Source organism: Phocoena sinus, chromosome 3, assembly GCF_008692025.1.
Source record: "Phocoena sinus isolate mPhoSin1 chromosome 3, mPhoSin1.pri, whole genome shotgun sequence".
Lineage (NCBI taxonomy): Eukaryota > Metazoa > Chordata > Mammalia > Artiodactyla > Phocoenidae > Phocoena > Phocoena sinus.
The window spans coordinates 6,728,515-6,749,855 of record NC_045765.1 but is presented as its reverse complement, the minus strand read 5'-3'; the positions used below and the strand labels follow the sequence as shown (position 1 = coordinate 6,749,855).

Sequence of the window (21,341 nt, the reverse complement as noted above, 5' to 3'; positions counted from 1 at the left end):
TGGATTGTTGTAAAATCTCAAATGTCCTGTTACATATGTGGAAATGAGGACTTATGGGAACTCTGAAGCAATAAGTACCAAGCTGGGTTTAGAATATCCCCAAATTCAACCTATTCAGAGTATCTCATCATAGACATTGCTCTCCCCTGGTGACTGCCACCTATTGCGAACATCTATCACTTGTGCTCATGCTATAAATGAAATTCCCTTTCTTTTCTGAATGTGGAAAAAGAGAAATATGATGTTTTAAACTTACCAATGTTACTGTTTCCATCCCAACAGATGTTTCTCCCCCAAGATTATCCTGCTGAATTGCTGAGCCTTTGGTTTTAAGTTGCATTTCCCATAAAAAAATAATAAATGTAAGCGTTTGTAGAAAGAAACAGGAGGCTGAAGGAGTTAAAAATAATAATATTCGTTTGTATTGGCTTCCAAATTAAAGATGCTAAAAATATCAATACATACATAGTAGATTTGAGGAGTTTGGCTATGCCAAATATTTAACAATGATAGGAGTGCAGAGTCAAAATTCAGTACCTGATTAAAAAGAATTCTATGAAAATTAAATATGATGGGGAAAAAAACCTGAATATTATCAGTGAAGGAAAAGAGGAATGTTAGGAAAAATAGCCTACATCAAAATGATAAAGTTAAAAAAAGAAACAGAACAAGCCATTTCGGATAAAGATGTGGTACATATGTACAATAGCATATTACTCAGCTGTAAGAAAGAATGAAATAAAGTCATTTGCAGTTACATGGATGGACTCAGATTATCATATTAAGTGAAGTAAGTCAGACAGAGAAAGACAAATATCATATGATATCACTCATATGTGGAATCTGATTTTAAAAAATAATACAAATGAACTCATTTACAAAACAGAAACAGACTTAAAGATATGAAAAACAAACTTATGGTTACCAAAGGGGAAATGTGGGAGGGTGGGATAAATAAGGAGCTTGGGATTAACATACACACACTACTATATATAAGATAGATAACAACGACCTAACGTATAGCACAGGGAACTCTACTAAGTATTCTGTAATAACCTATATGAGAAAAGAATCTGAAAAAGAATGAATATATATATATATATATAACTGAATCAGTTTGCTGTACACCTGAAACTAACATAACGTTGTAAATCAACTGTACTTCAATAAAATTATATTAAAATAAAGAACAAGCCATTTTGTGAGCTCATAAGAAATTGTGAGTAAATGTGAAGTACGTACGTATGACAACTTGAATATATCCTGAAACATCAGAGACCAGTGACCTCAGCCTTCTGTGAGAAAGCACATCTTTACAAGTTTCCTCATTATTCCAAAGACACTGAAATTTTCACTGATCAGGAATCACTCACCTTGGAGGACTCCGCTTCTTTCCACTGTCCTCAAATCATCTTGTTCCAACCAAGAGATCAGAGTGGGTTTCAATGATTGATACCCTGTTTATGAGGAAAGATAAATTAATGAAAGAAGCTCCAGAAAAATAGAAGAAACTGTCCAATGAATCAGCTCCTATATGTCTAAAACTGTGGTAAAACTATTTCAGAAGAGATAAAACAGGAAATTCACCTCCTTCTGTTCTCCACAAAGACTGTTTCTCTCTGGCCCCTGAAGCCCACATTCAGATTGATATAAACAATTACAAAGCTTAAGACTTTTTTTGATACGGGAAACAAAGTAAGTGCAAAAAAAGATGTTCATTCACATGGAGAAACCAATATACCAATGAGTGTCAAACGTTGGGTGTCCATGAGAACCAAGTCCAGTGTCTGTCACAACACAGATGACTGGGTCCCAATGCCGCAGTTTCATTCAGTAGGTGAAAGGTGGAGTCTGAGAATGCACATTTCTAAGAGCGATGGTGATAATGCTAGTCCTAGAAGCACATTTTCAGATGCCAACCGAATTAAAACCCATTCATGTGAAGAACAGTGTCTGTTAGTTTCCATTATATTCACATGTAACATCACCCATGCTGCAACACAGTAAGTGCATCACATATATCTGTTCTCTAAGATGCTATAGGTATGATGGCAGCCTCACCTGCTGTGGTCAGGTTCTTGTAGTTCTCCAGCATCACATCTCTGTATAGTTTTCTCTGAATGGGGTCCAGTAAAGTCCATTCTTCCTGGGTGAAGTCCACAGCTACATCAGCGAAGGTCACTGAGTCCTAAACCATCACACACATACTAGCTTCAGTAAAGTAAGCCCTCCACCAATGGTAGGGACTGGAGACGGGTGACCCATGATTCAATGTCTCTCATCATCTCCCCCAGGACACAATGGTCCTAGGTTCTCTTCTATCTACACTCACTCATGATTGAGATCCTTCAGCTACAGCTCTAATAGAACATGTAATACATGAACTTATCTCAATAGAATGAGCCTTAAAGTGTTTTGTTTCTCTCCTGTAGCATAGTCCTAAGCCAACTGGAAGCACTTGTAAACGCTGATGAATGAATACATTCTTTGAGAAATGCACAGTCATCTTCCTTACTGTGTAAGAGCACCAAGCAAAACAAAATATATGCAGTCACCATCATGAGAGGCAAGATTAGGAGGTCATTACTGAAATACTGAGATTATTCAGGGTAATGTGTCACCAGTATGAGCTTCCACTTAGGGAGGGAATTCATCAGGGACTGAGTCCTGCAGTGGCTTTATTTCTTTAAGAAGCTCTGGACACAGGCCTACCAAAACAGAATGTGTCCATCTGGTGGATACAGTAGCCCATTTTTTAGGATAGACTTGCTTCTTACCCGAGAACAACTTCTCAAACACTCAGCCATTATCCTTTCTGCCTCTATCTTTTCCTCAGGAAGGCGAAAGGGTTCTTAGAACACCTAGGAGAAAAGAAAGAAGGCATGAGTACCCAGAGATGATCATAATTCCCACAGTCACTGCCTGGAAGTCATTCAACTCTAGCTTGAAATTCCCAATTATCCTTTGCACACTCAAGAAATCTCACATATATACACACCACTGCTGTGAAATGCCAGAGTTGTCCTGTCTCACCTGGAGCCAGAAAAGGGGATGGTGAGCGATGCTGCCCATCAGGAAAAGAGTAATGGGTTCATTTTACAGGGAAGCAACCTTAAGACCTGAGTAATGTGACTCTTCATTTGTCAAGGCAATAAAATACGTGAATAAGATTATGCAGCAGGGCTTCCCTGGTGGCGCAGTGGTTGAGAGTCCGCCTGCAGATGCGGGGGATGCAGGTTCGTGCCCCGGTCCGGGAGGATCCTGCATGCCACGGGGCGGCTGGGCCCATGGGCCATGGCCACTGGGCCTGCGCATCCAGAGCCTGTGCTCCGCAGCGGGAGAGGCTGCAGCGGTGAGGGGCCCGTGTACCGCAAAAACAACAACAAAAAAACAAAACAAAAAACCAAACAAACAAAAAAAGATTATGCAGCAACTCTACCTAAATGCGCATACCAGAAAGCCGAGTTAGAGAACAGCATTATCTGGCTCCCTTCAGCAATTCCTAGATGAACCAGAAGCATGACTGCTCAGGCCCAGACCAAGACTGGCAGATCCTAAAGTAGAGTCTCTGAAAAAGGACATTAACAGGGACTTCACATGGGACATATAGCTGTCATGTTGCAATGATGGTGAAATTTGCCTGAAAATTCCTTTCTTTGATGTCAAGATCATGTCAGGCAGCTTATGAATACAAGTGGACAGGGACATCTCCATGCCCCTGGAGATCGGGTTATCTGGAGTCCTGCTTCATATCAACCATTAATCAACAAGTATTAGTTATCTCACACACAACATCATAAATTAGCTCTTTCTATGTAGATAACATAGTTACTAAAAGAGTATGCTCTACAACAAGAATATCAGTAACATCAATTATTATTCATTGAGTACATTATGTACCAGATATCTCATTAGGAGCTTACAGCTTACCTATATGTTTGGAACAACTTGAATACTGGAATCTACTCTTTCAACTGTAAATTATATATGCTCTAAGCAGAAATTAAGTATATATGATAAAAATTTAGTGTCCAGTAAATTAATTATATATGATAAAAATTTAGTGTCCAGTAAATTTAAAACCCTTCAAATGAAAAAAATGTAAAATATCTAAATTTTTAAATTGACTGTTTAAGTAATATTTTAATATATATGGGATAAAATAAAATATTTCATATAAATAATCTTCATTTTTGTTTATTGTGGATACTGAAAATAGTTTCATTATATACGTGATCTGTACATTATATTTATATTGGAAAAGCACTGGTGTAGGCTGCTGCTGGGCTTATGAAGGGAAAAAAACAACATTCTATTCGGTCAACATCCTTGAGCTTCTCTTGATGGATGTTGGAGAACTTTGAAGCTCTAGGCCTCCTTTAGTTCTTATCACTGGATTATTCCTTTCTTTCAATGACCTTGTGCTAGGCAATCAGTTGAGAGCAGTAACATATACAGAAAATATTCTAGGCATTAAATATCCACCATTCTTATTAGGGAAGATAGACAATAAACTAATAATTGATATATCAATTCATCAGTAACATGGGAAAACAATCAAGCAGGTAAAAAAAATAAAGGGTATCCGACACGCACACACACACACACACACATATATATATTGTTAGTTCCCAGGCCAGATAAAGAAAGAAAGGGGAAATATTAGGTCTTCCACACTTGGTCCAAAAAGATTAGAAAAAAATTATCAAACTTTTTACAAAAGAATTCAGAATACATGAAAGTACTGGGAAGCCTCCATGGGTCTCCGTTTGGAAACACTCAAATCAAACAGGTCTGTACTCTCTCCTTGCCTTGGACATGGAGCAAGGCCCTGTCATACTTGGCCCAACATTTGTCTATTTTATGAAACTTTTCAGACAATCACCTTTTCATATTATTTTTCAGTTCCTTTTTTATGGAACTGAAAAATTTGCTTTTATGTTTACTTACTTCTTCCACAGACTTTCTTCATGCTTCTTGTCTTTTAACATTCTGTATTTAAAAGTTAACTCCTGGGGCTTCCCTGATGGCGCAGTGGTTGAGAGTCCGCCTGCCGATGCAGGGGACACGGGTTCGTGCCCTGGCCCGGGAGGATCCCGCATGCCGCGGAGCGGCTGGGCCCGTGAGCCATGGCCGCTGAGCCTGCGCGTCCGGAGCCTGTGCTCCGCAGCAGGAGAGGCCGCAATGGTGAGAGGCCCGAGTACCGCAAAAAAAAAAAAAAAAAAAAAAAAAAAAATACATAAAAGTTAACTCCTTTTTGTTATATATCAATAACCTTTAATATATCAAACACAGACCACCAGGCCAAATGCTGGTCTACAAAACTGTATACAAATGATGACAATGAAAGTTCCACAGTTCATTACCTATGAACCTATGAACCATATTCATCCTCACTGTCCCCACAGTCCTTATTCTTCAGTAGAGAAGACTAAAACCCATACATACATGAGGTCAAAAAAAATCATGTGTCTAGACTCCCTTATAACTGTACTTACTACTAGGGGTCTCAAACCAGGAGTCCTTAGGCTGAGTAAGTTTAGTGAGGCAGTACCTAATAAAATGTTTTATTTTTCTGTTTATTTTGTAGTTGGATATAATTAATGTCTAATGAAATACACAGATCTTAAGTATTTAGTGGATGAATTTTGATAATTGCATATACTTGTATAATCACCAGCCTAAACAAGAAACAGAACATATTCATTTCCCTGGAAAGCCTTCTTGTCCCTTTCCATCCATTCCTTACTTCTTGCGCTCAGACAAGCACTTTCTGATTTCACTGTTACTAGATACATTATGCTATATATGTATATTAGGCAATTAATACAGCATTTTCAAATGTGGGTCCTAACTGATTTTTCGTGTACTGTTTAGTGAAACTATGGGCAAAATACATTAAAATCTCCCACTAGAATTTTGAAATTTTTTATTTCTTCTTCCACTTCTTTCAAGTAATGCTTTGTATATTTGCAACAATATTATTGAGTGGATACACATTTGATTTTTTATATTTTTGGAGAAACAGATTTGTTTATCATGACCTCTGTATCTGTAGTAATGCTTCTTGACAACGTTGTCTGACATAAGGATCAACTTTTTGGGGGAGAGTTTCTTTTTTTGGCATATCATTGGTAACACTGTATCTGTTTTGGATGCCAGTGTCTGCCAGTACAAAGAGTGGCACGGTGTCTGGCACACCAAAGGCACCCACTAACTTGTGACTGACAGAGTGGAGCTCCTTCACATCACTCTTCAAGTACACCTAGGTTATACCTAAATAACTGTTCATAATACAACATATATCTGTTTTCATAAATGTATTTGATTACTCTAAGAATGTAAGGGTGGAGGAACACCATCTTCTTTCAAGCACTCACACCAGCGTCGGCTTATCTGCACACCTGTCACTTGTTTCCCAAAGCCTCCTTATATGGACACTTAGTGCTCTAGGTCCTGCATTGGCAGTGGCACCTCAATTCCCTCTCCACATCTACATACTGGTCATGGCTTGCCGGCGTACCAGAGGGGAGCTTCATCCTTGCCCAGTGACTGTTAACTAGTTCTGGCCCTGGCAACCTAGCAAATTTCCTCACATTCAATGGGTTGCCATGATACCTTCTCTAACAAGGTCTGAAATCAATCTTGGGGAGAGGCCCCCACTATAAGTTTGGCCTTCCTTAGGTATTCTCCATGAACTCTAGGATATATGACAGAATTCTCTTTACAATTTTATACTTTACTTCTCCTGTTTAAATCAAAGTATGATTTCTGTTTCTTCATTTCATGCAGACTTATACACAATAGTGAAGACAGGTGATCCCTGGAGACAAAGTAGTAAAGATGACATTTTGGGATATGTTTGGTCAAACCTTTGGACTCAAGCATAGAGCTAAAAGCCTTGCCAATGGGAAAGACATTCATAGAATTACAACTGTCAAGCAATCACCTATGATGATTACGGTACAGCTCTTGCCTTGGGAGACCAGGTGAATGCTACACTTAACGGTACAACAATAATGGTGATTATAATGGTTGTGGTGAGAGATGGATTCTTTTGAGTGTAGTTGCCCAGACAATGACAAGCTCAGATCTACAATCTCAAGTCAAAGTCTGAAACCAGAGAGATTCCATGACAGGTTAAAAACTCATTTCATGTGGTCACATGGGGAAGATATTGCAAAAATCAAATGCAGAGTTCAAGTATTCAACCATACTTAAAGTCAGTCTCACATACTTTTTCATGTGAAAATGAGGCACTGATCAGGGAAGAATGAGACAGGAAACTTGAAATAGGGATATCTATGGGGACCCTGATGACACTTACAATACTGAACCCCCAAGACACTCTGAGCCTCCCTTATCAGGGAAGTAGCTTGCTCTTAGGTTTCTGAAGATACTAGCCTTCCTCTGCTTGACAAATGTGTGATAATCTCACTTAGAGCAGATGCCTTGGAAGGAATCCTCATTCTCATTGTGGTGTGAGACCCACCACAATTACCTGCCGTTGCCTCTGGACACACAACTAGTGCAAAATCCAAGGGGACAGGACAGTATGCAACATAAGGTAGGAGAAAACAGCTTACATACAAAATAAGCCCAACTCTGCAAATATGTATCAAAAGGGTTTGGTGAACATGTAAACTCCTAGGAGTTCCTAAGGGATTAAGCTCAGGCAATTCCAGTGAATTCAAGTAAATTGTATGGTAGGCTGCCAAGGCTCTTTCAACACCTAAGTACAGTTGCCCCACCTCCTCTTCCTCAGTCTATGTCTATGGCTTCCTGTGGTATTCCTTACACCCAGCTGGCTGAGACAAAACCTGGTTTATAGATGGGTCTGCATAGTAAGCTAGTTACACCTGGAAGTTTAGACCTGAAGCTCTATATCCTTACTGAAGGGATGACCCTGAAAGGCAGTAGTAATTAAAAATCTTCCCAGTGGCAGAAATTCAAGCAGTATATTTGGCTGTCGCTAGGTCTGGAGTGAAAAACAGTCACATGTATGGATACACATTGCTTCACAAACAGTTGTCAATCATTTGACTGGAGAGTCAAAGACGTGAATGGAACAAGATTGGAAGGTTGATGACAAGAAAAGTAGTCTGGGAAAAGTATATGAAAGGATGTCTCTGAATGCACATAAACTGTAAAGTTATTTGTGTCCTATATGAATGTCCACCAAGAGCAATCCACTATAAATAAGACTATTAATAATCAGGTGGACAAAATGATGCAGTCCATAGATGTGAATTACTTTTCCCAGTCAAAACAGTGTTTCCTCAATGGGTCCATGAACCAAATGGCCATGCTAAAAGGGATAAAGCCTATCTGTGGGCTCAACAATATGGACTTCCCTTCTCCATGGATGACCCAGCTAACACTACTGTTGTGTGCCTGGGAATGAACATTTGGGTCACTCCACCAGGTACATAACCCAGACCAGGTGAGGGTCTCATTGAGGGCAAGGGAAATGTGAAACTGATTGTTGAAGAAGTAACCCATGGATGTCAACCACAACCTCAAGACCAATTAGAGAAACAAGAACTGTAGTAGTTCTGCACGCTTTCTCTTTGCTTATTATATGTATGCATTTATTTAATGCATATGTTTATTTATATAAACGAACGATTCATTTCTATCTCCTCCCCATTTTAATTTTATACATAAGGTGTTAATGGTTAACATTACCATTTAGTCTTTAGGAAACTATATCTGCAAGTCTGTGAACAAATGTGAGGAATTCCGTTTTCTTCACTATGTCTTAATCATTCAAGCACTGACTATAATATATCCTCTAGTAAATCAACAGATGAAGGAATAACTTCATCAAGTAATTAAAATTCTCTCAATTTTACCTTCTATAAAACTCTCAAATCATTTCATTTATTTCCTTTTCCATAATAATAATCCAATTGTAATTTACCACCATCGTGTTTTAAAGCTTATTTATCATAAGCTTCTAGGTTGACTCTCATACTTTCTGAAGACCATTCTCAAACTAGGAGTTGTAAGTAGATTCAAATTACTCCTTTGATTAAAATATTTCCTAAGTTTCCCATGGCCTTAGAATATAATTCAGAGTAAGTAATTCCCTTGGCCCTATCCCCCACTCTCCAATATACCTCCCAACACTCTCTGGTTCTGCTCTGCTTCAGACAACCCTCTTTCCTCACCTTAGGAAATACACTGAATTTGCAACTTCTCTGGAATTTTGCTCATGAAGTTCCCTTCATCTGAAATGTTCTCATTCATTCTACACCTCCTCACCTTAGCTCAACAACCTGATTAGCTAAGTCATATCTATGCTTTCATTCTCAAGTCAAATATCAACACCTCCTAATATATCTTCTCCCCTCATATTAAGCCATTATTATGTCCAGATAACAAACTTGCCAACAATCACTTAAAATGTCTCCCTAAATAAACTGTAAACCCCATAGAAGCAATACTATCCTTATTTCGATCTCCATTGTTTCCCTATTTCTCGAAGACAGCCTAGCTCATTAGGTGGACTGTCAGAATTGGCAATCCCCACACAAATGTTACAGCATAGATATGCACAAATTGAAGTAAAACAAACAAAAAAACTACAACACAAAATGAAATAGGAATCATATATAATGTCTGTGCACAATACAAATCAAAACACTGTACTTCTGAAAACGTATTTGAGTACTCTTAGGAAGAAAGTGGACTGGATATCAACTTTATTTCCCCCTCATCTCGCAGCTTGTGGGATCTTGGTTTCCTTGACCAGGGACTGAACTCAGGCCCCCAGCAGTGGAAGCACAGAGTCCTAACCGTTGGACCACCAGGGAATTCCCTGGATATCATTTTTGAAAACAAGTGCCTTGAAGTCAAAACTAAAATGTGTTCCTTATGTTTCTCCAGAATAATTTTAATCCTATTTTAATGTTGATTTGGAAACTACCAAATGGCACAAGATTTATGGAAGGGATTTATATACCCAGAAAAATTAACCATGTTTTGGACCTTTGACCTAGAAACCCAACTTTAAAATCTAGTCCTGAAGATGCACCTCTACAAACGTGAAACAACATACACAGAGGATCACTGTTAGTAGTGCTAAATCACAGATGCCAGAATAATTGATAAAGGTTGTTAGAAAACAAGATATTCTGAGTGTCAAAATATTATCCCACATATTACTTTCTTATTCAAGAAAAAAGTAGTTTACCTTTAAAATACAGGTCTCTGGTGATCATCACCTTAAGTAATCAAATGTAGCATCACTAACAGAAGAGTGATATAAATCTGGGTCTTCCTGATTAAATACAACATTAAGATATACAACAGTATCTATGATATATTTTGTAAATGATCTTTTGAAGCCTGCAGACCAAAATGTAAGTGACAAACTATGACTCACAGGCCTTTTTTTGTGAATAAAGTTTTATGGAAAAACAGCCATATACACTTGTTTACTGAGATCTATGGCTACTTCCCCATGACAAAAGTAGAATGGACTAATTCGAGACCTTGTGGCCTGGAAAGCGTCAAGTACTTCCTATCTGTCCCTTTTCTTCTCTTTGTTTGTTTTTTGGCCACGCCCTGCAGCATGTGGGATCTTAGTTCCCCTACCAGGGATGGAACCTGTGCCCCCTGCATTGGAAGTGCAGAATCTTAACCACTGGACCACTGGGAAAGTCCCCTGTCCCTTTTCAGACAGTGTGTGCTAGCTGTTGTTCTGGATCCAATTACCAGTTGATAGAAATACAAGAAACAGAATAAACATTTAAACACACCATGAAAATAAAATCAGAAATATCAATGTGCTCAAATAAACAAGCTAACTTTACACATCAAGAAACTAGAAAAGGAAGGACAAACAAAGCCCAAAGGTAGTAGAAGGAACGAAATAATAAAGATCAGAATGGAACTCAAAGAAATAGAGAATAAAAATAAAATAGAAAACACCAATAAAACTGAGAGGTTTGAAAAGATAAACAAAATAAGACAAACCTTTAGCTAACTCACCAAGAAAAAGAAAGAGGGCTCAAAATTAAATATGCAAAAGATACTACAACTGATACCACAGAAATACAAAGGATCATAAGAGATTGCTATGAACAACTGTACACCAAAAAACTGGACAACCTAAGAAATGGATAAATTCCTAGAAACATACAACCTACTAAGAGTGAATCATGAAGAGACAGAAAATCTGAACAGACTGATTACATGTAAGGAGATTAACCAGTAGTAAAAAAACCTCCCAGCAAACCAAAGTCCAGGATCCTAAGACTTCACTGGTAAATTCCACCAAACATTTAAAGAGGAATGAATATCAATCCTTCTCAAAATCTTCCAAAAAACAGGAAGGAGGGAGTACTTCCAAACTCATTTTATAAGACCAGTATATATCCTATACTATAACACTACTTGTCTGTAGTGTTCAGACAAGAACACTACAAGAAAAGAAAATTACAGGCCACTATCCCTGAAGAGCACAGATTCAAAAATCCTCAACAAAATATTAGCAAACCCAAATCAATAATACATTAAGAGGATCATACACCACGATGAAGTGGGATATATCCAGAGATGCAGGATGGTTCCACATCTGCAAATCAATATGATACACATTAACAGAATGAAGAACAAAAATTGGGGACTTCCCTGGTGGTGCAGTGGTTAAGAATCCACCTTCCAATGCAGGGGACATGGGTTCGATCCCTGGTTGGGGAACTAGATCCCACATGCGTGCTGCAACTAAGAGTTTGTATGCCACAACTAAGGAGCCTGCCGGCCGCAACTAAGGAGCACACATGCCACAACTAAGGAACCAGTGAACAACTAAGAAACACACGTGCAGCAACTAAGGAGCACATGTGCCGCAACGAAGGAGCCTACCTGCTGCAACAAAGACCCAGTACAACCCAAAAAAAAAATTAAAAAGTTAAAAATAAAGTTAAAAAAGGGATAAAAATCATATCATAGTCTCAACAGAGGCAGAAAAAAGCATTTGACAAAATTTAATATCCATTCATGATTAAAAACTCAACAAAGCAGGTACAGAGAGAATGCTGCTCCATAATAAGGACATATATCACAAGTCCACAGCTAACATCATATTCAACAGTGAAAATCTGAAAGCTTCTCTAAAGTCAGGAAAAAGACAGGGATACCCATTCTTACCACTTTTATTCAACATAGCATTGGAAGTCCAGCCAGAGCAATTAGGCAAGAAAAAGAAAGAAAAGGCATCTAAATTAGGAAGGAAGAAGTAAAAGTGTCACTCTTTGCAGACAACATGATATTATATATAGAAAACCCAAAAGGCTCCACCAAAACATTGTTAGAACTAATAAATGAATTCAGTAAAGTTGTAGTATGCGAAAACAATATACAAAAATCAACTGCATGGCAGGGGGATAAATTAGGAGTTTGGGATTAACATATACACAGTATTACATATAAAATAGATAATCAACAAGGACCTACTGTAGAGCACAGGGAACTCTACTCAATATGTAATAACCTATATGAGAAAAGAATCTAAAAGAAGAGGGGATATATGTATATGTATAACTGATTCACTTTGCTGTACACCTAAAACTAACACAACATTGTAAGTCAACTAGACTCCAATATAAAATAAAAACTAATTAAATTGAAAAAACAAGAAATTATGCTAATAAAGTAAGAACTTATAAAAAATATCAATTGGGTTTCTATACACTAATAACAAACTACTAGAAAGAGAAATTAAGAAAACAATCCCATTTACAATTGCATAAGAGTAAAATACCTAGGAATAAATTTAACCAAGGACATGAAAAACCTGTACACTGAAAGTTATGAGATGTAGATGAAAGAAATGGAGAAGACAAAAATAAAAGGAAAGATATTCCGTGACTCATGGATTGGAAGAATTATTGTTAAAATGTCCCCTGTACCAAAGCAATATACAATTCAATGAAATTCCTACCAAAATTCCAATGGCGTTTTTCACAGAAATAGAACGCACAATCCTAAAATGTGTATGAAACTACAAAAGGCTCTGAATGGCCAAAGTGATCTTGAGAAAAAAGAACAAAGCATCCTGCTGCCCAATTTAAACTGTATTATAATGCTATAGTAATGAAAACAGTATGGTACTGGAACAGAAACAGAGATCAATGGAACAGAATACAGAGTCCAGAAATTCAAAACCACACAAATACAATTAATTTATGACAAAAAAGCCAAGAATATATGATGGAAAAGGGACGGTCTCTTCAACATGTAATGTTGGGAAAACTGGACAGCCACATGCAAAGGAATGAAACTGGACTACTCTCTTACACCATACACAAAAATTAACTCAAAATGGATTAAAAACTTGAATGTAAGACCTAAAACCATAAAACTCCTAGAACAGAACATAAGCAGTAAGTCCCTTGGCATTGGTCTTGGAGATGATTTTTTGTATTTGACAACAAAAGCAAAAATAAAAGCACCAAAAGCAAAAATAAACAAGTGGAACTATGTGAAAGTAAAAAACTTCCTGTGTGGCAAAGGAAACCATCAACAAAATGAAAAGACAATCTACAGAATGGGAGAACGTTTTTGCAAATCATGTATTTGCTAAGGGGTTAATATCCAAAATATATGAACTCATACAATTCAACAGGAAAAGACAAATAATGCAATTTAAAAATGGGCAGAGGATCTGAATAGATGTTTTTTCAAAGAAGAGATATAGATGGCCAAAAGGTATGTGAAAAGGTGCTCAACGTTACTATTAAGGGAAATGCAAATCAATGCAATGAAATAGCACATCTCTCAGAACGGTTATTATCAAAAAGACAACAAATAACAAGTGTTCGTGAGGATGTGGAGAAAAGGGAACCCTTGTGCACTGCTGGTGGGAATGTAAATTGGGGCTGCCACTAGGGAAAACAGTATGGAGGTTCCTCAAAAAATTAAAAATAGAACTATGATATGATACAGCAATTTCACTTCTGGGTACTTATGTGAAGAAAATAAAGACACTAACTCAAAAGATATATGTACCTCCATGTTCACTGCAATGTTATTTACAATAGCCAAGACATGGGAGCAACCTAAGTGTCAATCTACGAATAAAGAAAACATAGTGTTTGCATGCACACACACACATATACATACCCAACACACACACAAAATGGGATAAAAAAAGAAGGAAATCTTGCTGTTTGCAACAACATGGATGGACCTTGAGGTCGCTATGCTAAATGAAGTCAGACAGAGAAAGACAAATACCATATGGTCATATGACCTCACTTATATGTAGAACCTTAAAAAAACAAACTAGAATGCATGGATAGACAGATCTATGGTTGCCAGAGGAGGGGAGAGTGGGATGGGATAAATGGGTAAAGGTGGTCAAAAAGTACTAACTTCTTGTTATAAAATAAATAAGCCCTGAGTACATGCAATATACAATATGGTGACTATGGGTAATGATACTGTATTGTATATTTGAAAGTTGCTTAGAGAGTACATCTTCAAAGTTCTCATCACACACACACACAAATCTGTAACTATGGATGGCGATGGATGTTAACTAGACTTAATTCGGAATAGATATACAAACATTGAATCATTATGTTGTACACTTGAAACTAATATATGTCAATTATATCTCAACTTAAAAAAACTTCAAAATGTGTGACTTTTAAAAACGTGTTACTTTTCAAAAAATCAATATAATGGAGAAATAACGGCCAACGCTCTAGGTTAAAGGAGACTAAGACACAAAAAAATTGCCGTATATAAACCCTGATTGCATCTCAGATCCAAGACACTCAGAAGTGTATTTCAGAACAATGTGGAGGATTTTAGTTTTCACAGAGTAGATAGAAGGTGACATTATTACTTCAAATTTTCTTGGGGTAAATAACAGTTCTGTGGTTTAATTAGCACAATGTCCTTATCTTTAGGAGGTGCATTACCAAGTATTTAAAGGTCAAGTATTAATACATGGCTGCAATTTATTTTCAGCTTACTCCCTCGAATAACTCACCAAAAAATGTATTTATCTAGAGAAAGAGAGCAAACATGCAAAATGCCCAAAATGGGTGACTCTACTTCAACGGACATTAATTGTACCAAAGCTTCACATTTTATTTACGTTTACGACTTTTCAAACGAAAAATGTGGGGAAACAATACTTAGACCAAACACCCTGTTAATCAGAAGTTCAATTATCCTAGATATAGGGCAAAAAAGCCTCCATCCGTTTTTCTTGGAATCCCATGTTTTGAAGTTTTGTAGGGAGGTACAGGTTTAGGAAGTTCAGATGAAGAGATAAGGGAGCATCCTTGCTTCTCTTTTGTAGAAAGAGTTGTGGCCTATATAAACTTATATTTCTATACAAAAAAACGCACTCCATAGACATCCATTTAAGTACATTTCTACCTGAATGTAATGCGCCAAAAATAAAGAACGCACAAAGATAACGCCAAATTCTCAGACGAAACGTCTTTTTTTGCACAGAAAAGGAAACGGAGGCCCTTTCCCCCACTGCTCACCGGCATGTGCCGGAATCGCCGGGTGCGTGAGGACTCGAGGACACAGGGCTGGAGTCAACGAACCCTACAGGCGGAAATTCTTTACCTCTCGAAGAAAAATCACGAAGGCTGCTTTGGAGGCTTTTGAAGAGGGGAGCACAGGATGAAACCTAAACGACCCCGCCGAAGCGCCCTTAGGATATTTCGCTGGGGCGGCCTCTGGACCTGGCCGTTCCGGGAGGCCCCGAGGCCGCGGCGGAAGTGAGCGGGGTAGGCCTCTCTAAGCTGACCCCAGGGCGGCCCGGGACAAACTCGTTCTAATTCCACCTTCCATTTGCTTCCCTCTCCTACGCGCCGGCCTACCGGACGCCGGATTGGGCCGAACCACGACCAACCGGAAACTGCTCAAGAAACACCCGGCCAGCAGCGGAAGAGACTGCGGCGAACGAAGCTCGCCACTTCCGCTTCCGGCTCGGGAGGGGTCGGAAGAGGCGGGGTTTCCGCAGTGGCGCCGTCGGCCACGTTCGATCCCTTCAGGTGGAGAAATTCTAGTTTTCTCTGGCGTGGGTACAGATGGGTTCCGGGTGGGCTAGGTGCGGGGGGTGGGGGGCGCGGTCTGTTTCTGAGGCGGGGTTGGAGGTGGGATACGTTTTGTGCGTATTTAGATCGCTGAATACTGGCGCCTGAAGGGCGTGGCTGCGGGCAAGGACCCACCCCAAGCAAGCACATCAAAAGGTCTTTTACGTGCCTCTCGCCTCGTTCCTAGAGCCCTAACAGTGATTTTCCCATATCGATAATCCTGCCGATCCATGAAGTAGTCTGTCTCCTCCGGTCAATTCCACAAGGCAGGACACAGTGCTAAACTCAAATGCTGTCCCCTGCATCTGGGTTTTTTTCATTGTTGTTAAATCAGTAAGCAATCGAAGACAGCATCACGTTTGCTAGACCTCAAAACTACTTGGCACGTAAGATTTAAAGTTTCCCCTTTCTTTCAGTAGGGGGTGGGGGGATTGCTTGTAGCTTCGTAAAGTCCCAGCCTTTATACTTAATTTTTTTCTTTTGGTCTCTTGTGTTTCCCTGGTTTTCTTTATTTCTTTATTTAGTTTTTCTTTAGATATTTACATGCTAAGCTCCTGGTGGTCCCGAGTGACCCCTGCTGTGAGCAGTGGCCTCCCTTTCTAGACTGTCCCTATCAACCTCAGGGGGACTAGAGTCTATATCCAAGGTGGGGGAATCCTTATTTTGTAACAATTTGGTTTTCAGGAGGATGCTCTTACATGTTGATAGGCAGCGGTACTCAAGAGAGCCCAAGCACACTGACCAGGAGATTTACAAACTGATTTGAGTTGAGAAACCCTCTGAGGTTTCTTGGGAGCAAGAACAAAATGTTCCTTCCCCTTTTCCTTTTTCATTAAACATTGAGCCACCAGTCTCTATGGATGAGATCCCTCATATCCCACTAGGTTGGGGAATAAATCACTACAGAAGCAAAGCAAGGAGCAACAGAGAGATAGGTGAGGGCTGCTGGTGTCTTTGGTGGGGACAGCCACTGGGAAACTACTGATCTCTTTGTCTGCCACAAGGGATGTCATGGAGGAGATCTCTCTTGGTGTTGCAAGGAACATCATAACTAACATGGTGATGAAGAAAGGTAAGTAGTTTCTGGTTGTCCTTAAAAATCGGTAGGCATTAAATGTTATCCACTAGGTCAATAGCTCACATTTATATCAAGTGAATTAATGAACATTCATTATTAGGGGGAAAAGGATAAACACTATATAAGAATGAAAGGACAATTTACCAGAAACATATAAAATGACTACATTTTTATGCATCCAGTTATACTGCCTCAAAATACAAGATAGAATTTAAAAAACAATCTGACTACCCACAGTCATACTGGGGCATTTTAACATACCTCTCTCAGTAAAGGGGAGATCATGAGATAAGGTTTGTAATGATACAGATTTTAAAAACAATAAAATTTATCCATCAGATACACTGAAAATCTGTTATACCCAACAAATTATAGAATACATTGTTTTCAACTATACTTGAAGGATTCTTAAAACTTGACCATATGAGATGTATCAGTTGAGACTGAAATCCACTGAAACAGACTCTTCCCACAAGAGTGTTAAACCAGTTAGTTTATTTTTTTCATGTTACAAGAAGTCCAGAAATAAGCAACCCATAGTTGCTTATACATAGCTAAATAATATGTCCTTATTATATAATCAGTAGTGTATGACTGTCATCCTGTTGGTCTATTCTCTAGGAAAAAAGAAGAGATAAGACAAAGGGCAAATGGTAAAGTGAAAATGCCAGATGCGATGCTCCCATTTCCATGGAATTCTTTAGAACCCACAAGCAGTGACCTCTGCCTCCTTTCTCATTGGCCAGGACTGTGGGCTCATGGGCACTCACAGCTGCAAGGAAAGCTGGGAGATGAATCCTTAAGAACTGTCCACACTGCTAATTTGAACACAGTTGTATTGTTACTTGAAAGAAGGAGGGGAGGAATGGATATTGGGACAGCAACTTCTTTTGTCTCACACATTAGGCCATGTAGCAAGTCTCTAATAATTTTCTGTTTGAATCTATGTCTTATAGAATCTGTGTCACGAAGACCATGCATTCTGTGCATAATGCAATTAATTTAGAAATCTATAACTAAAATATGCACAGAGTCTGCACATTAAAATATATATTTCTAAATAACCTATAGTTTGGTCCAAGACATCTTGATGAGAAATGGACAATATTTAGTACTTAATTTCAATAAAAACATTATGAATCAAAACTTTTGTGATGTAGATCAAGGGGAATTTAGAGTGCTGTATAATCTTTAATACTCATCAATTAATGAGTTGTCACACTTTAAAGATTAAACACTCACTGATAAATACAATCACAGAACCATAACATTTATAAGGTTGGTCCCAGTATAACATGACTTAAAAGTTGTGCCTGAAGGCTTTCTAAATTGGTCACAATAGGGTTTCTCTCCAGAGTGAGTTCTAAAATGAGTGAGATGTGAAGGACCTAAGGCTAGCCTGTAGTCATTTCATTCATATAGTTTCTGCCCTGTATGTATTCGTTTGTGCATTATAAGGTTAGTGCTGGTGCTGAATGCTTTTCCACACTGAATACATTTATAGGGCTTCTCTCCTGTGTGAGTTCTCATATGTACCCTTAGGCAAGAGGAATTCCTAAAGGCCTTCCCACATTCTTTACACTCATAGGTTTTCTCTCCAGTGTGAGTTCTCTTGTGCACAATAAGATAAGAGCCTGTACTGAAGGATTTTCCACATTGATTACACTCATAAGGTTTCTCTCCAGTGTGAGATCGTGTATGTTTCTTAAGGGATGACTGATCAATAAAGGATTTCCCACAGTCACTGCATTCATAGGGTTTCTCTCCAGTGTGGGTTCTCATATGTTTTTGAAGGGATGAAGGAACAGTGAAAGCCTTGCCACATTCCTTACAGTCATAGGGTTTCTCTCCAGTGTGAGTTCTTTTGTGCACATTAAGATGAGAGCTCTGGCTGAAGGATTTTCCACAATGATTACACTCGTAAGGTTTCTCTCCAGTGTGTGATCTCACATGTTTCTTAAGGGAAGACTGAAAAACAAAGGCTTTCCCACAATTGCTACATTCATAACGTTTCTCTCCAGTGTGAGGTCTCACACATATCTGAAGGGACAAGGGGCCAGTGAAAACTTTCTCATGTTCATTACATTTTGAGCTTTCCTCCACACTACACATTTTTTTGTGGAAACTAAGGGAAGATCTTTTTCCATAGTTACTGCATTCACAGAGTTTCTCTCCAGTAGGTATTTGTTCATGTACTGAAAAGGAAGAGTGTAAGTTGAAGGACATAAGATGTTGATTACACTCAGAAGATTTCTCTCCTGGGAGAGTTAAGTGTTTCCTAAGGGATGACTCTTGATTGAAAATTTTTCCACAACCATTAAATTCAATAATTTTCTCTCCAGTGTGAGTACTCACATGACTCCTAAGAGTTGAGGGATGGCCAGAGTCTTGCCCATATTCTTTATATTTGTTGCATTTCTCTCTCTTGCAATATCTTGGACAAATAAGGTGACAGTTCTTTCTAAAGAATTTTCCACAATGATTAAATTCCATTGGTTTCTCACCAGGGTGAGTTGCTGCCTACAGAATAAGGAATAAGTGGTGACTAAAGGCTTTCTCACTTTCATCACAGAGGAACTCACTCCCATGTGGATTCTGCCATATATATGAAGCATATTATTATGACTAATATTTTTACCATTTTCAGGGTGTGTGTATACATTTTGCGCTATTCTTGCAAGTTGAAATAGCTGAATACTCTTCCCAAGACCCCATGGTATTCATTCCCATCAAAGGGCATCCTAAATATAGTTTTTCTAGTCATGTGTGAAGAATGAATGAATTATTTATTAAATACTTAATAATTGAATCACATTTAAGTAAATGTTTACTTTTTGATATTCTCTGCAAGGCAGCAAGTGTTGAGGTAGGTTTGGAGATTTCTCCAATTTTATGGGATTCATAAAGGCTTTCCTGAAGCAGCTTTCTGATGAGTGAATTCCACTTGCCTCAAGTGTCTACCCTTGTTTGGGTGCTGCTGCTGTTTTAATTCCTTGAAATTCACAGAGTTCTCCCATTCTAAAAAACCAGGAACCGGGCTTCCCTGGTGGCGCAGTGGTTGAGAGTCTGCCTGCCAGTGCAGGGGACGCGGGTTCGAGCCCTGGTCTGGGAGGATCCCACATGCCGCGGAGCAACTAGGCCCGTGCACCACAGCTGCTGAGCCTGCGCGTCTGGAGCCTGTGCTCCGCAACAAGAGAGGTTCGCGACTGTGAGAGACCCGCGCACCGCGATGAAGAGTGGCCCCTGCTCGCCGCAACCAGAGAAACCCCACGCACAGAAACGAAGACCCAACACAGCAAAAATAAATAAATAAATTTATAAAAAAAAAAAAAAAAAAAAAACCAGGAACCATTTCTAGTGAATCTCACCGTTTTTATGCCATTGGAAGTTCTTTCCCCAGGAACATTCTGTGTAAGAATTGCGTCTTTTGATTTAAGTTGAGTATCCTGGTCTGAAAGTGAATGGGGAAATTTTTTATAATTATTGGGAGAAAAAGTAGGGATGAAAGAAAAAAGGAGGCAGGCACCCTATGGATTTGTTTTCAAATAATAACACTAAATATAGGAGGAAAATGTGAAAGAGAAGATGCAACCAGTGACCAGAGAAATTAATTTAGGAACTTGGCTCTGGAAAAAGATGCCAATGATAGGGACAAGCAATGGAAATGAGAGGTATTTTACTAAGGATTCTGGAGGCTTGAGACAATAAGAGAAGGTATTATCTGGAAAGCAAGTGGGGAGAACTGAACAAAAAGTATTCAAGGAAATGTGAAATTGAAAGAGTAATTAAAATAGTTTTTCCTTTGAGACCAAATGGAAGTATGAATGAATGGAGAGATGGTGAAAGAAGGAAAGCTCATGTAATGGCCTCTGCCTTCTTTCCCACAATGACTGACATTCCCAACTGTATCACCCCTTGCAGGCTGTGGCTATTCCATACAATGACCCCTTTCTGCCTGGGGCTCACCTCTATAAGCACCTTGGAGAATTCGTCTCTGCTCTGGCCTCAGCTCTTCCTGCTCCACCTCAGTGAACAGACTGTGTTTGCCGAGATGATGCCCTGCTCATGGGGAAAGACACATGATGTGGGGAGACTGTGAAGGAAACAAGAAATCTTTCCACAAAATTGATTCCAATACTTTGGTTTTAAAGGATTCTGAAGATAGGCAAGTGCAGCTTTAGGAGGAG

The 21,341-nt window shown here is 38.8% G+C and overlaps 2 protein-coding genes and 1 long non-coding RNA gene across 12 annotated transcripts in view; 1 reads left to right on the top strand and 2 right to left on the bottom strand.

Annotated features, from left to right (window-relative positions):
* The window catches only part of LOC116752159 (zinc finger protein 426-like), a 45,352-nt gene extending 29,449 nt beyond the window's left edge, over nt 1–15,903 (bottom strand). For 2 of the 3 annotated variants that reach the window (XM_032628894.1, XM_032628893.1), the window contains exons 1-5: nt 15,519–15,903; nt 2,778–2,861; nt 2,062–2,188; nt 1,374–1,457; nt 257–390 (exon numbers count right to left, since the gene is read on the bottom strand). In XM_032628894.1, coding sequence (XP_032484785.1) covers nt 257–390; nt 1,374–1,457; nt 2,062–2,188; nt 2,778–2,807 — 375 coding nt within the window. In that variant the 5' untranslated portion in view covers nt 2,808–2,861; nt 15,519–15,903. The remainder of the gene's footprint in view (nt 1–256; nt 391–1,373; nt 1,458–2,061; nt 2,189–2,777; nt 2,862–15,518) is intronic. The other variant, XM_032628895.1, reaches the window with a different exon arrangement.
* A 252-nt stretch (nt 15,904–16,155) lies between these two features.
* LOC116752160 lies at nt 16,156–17,905 on the top strand. The gene is made up of 3 exons (XR_004349417.1): nt 16,156–16,462; nt 17,081–17,148; nt 17,776–17,905. It is a non-coding gene; the product is annotated as an uncharacterized LOC116752160 (long non-coding RNA).
* Nucleotides 17,628–21,341, bottom strand: part of LOC116752156 (zinc finger protein 177-like) — a 33,474-nt gene continuing 29,760 nt past the window's right edge. For all 8 annotated transcript variants that reach the window (XM_032628878.1, XM_032628877.1, XM_032628882.1 and 5 more), the window contains 3 exons: nt 21,121–21,213; nt 20,523–20,605; nt 17,628–19,674 (listed from right to left, as the gene is read on the bottom strand). In XM_032628878.1, the coding sequence (XP_032484769.1) occupies nt 18,565–19,674; nt 20,523–20,605; nt 21,121–21,213 (1,286 nt within the window). In that variant the 3' untranslated portion in view covers nt 17,628–18,564. The remainder of the gene's footprint in view (nt 19,675–20,522; nt 20,606–21,120; nt 21,214–21,341) is intronic.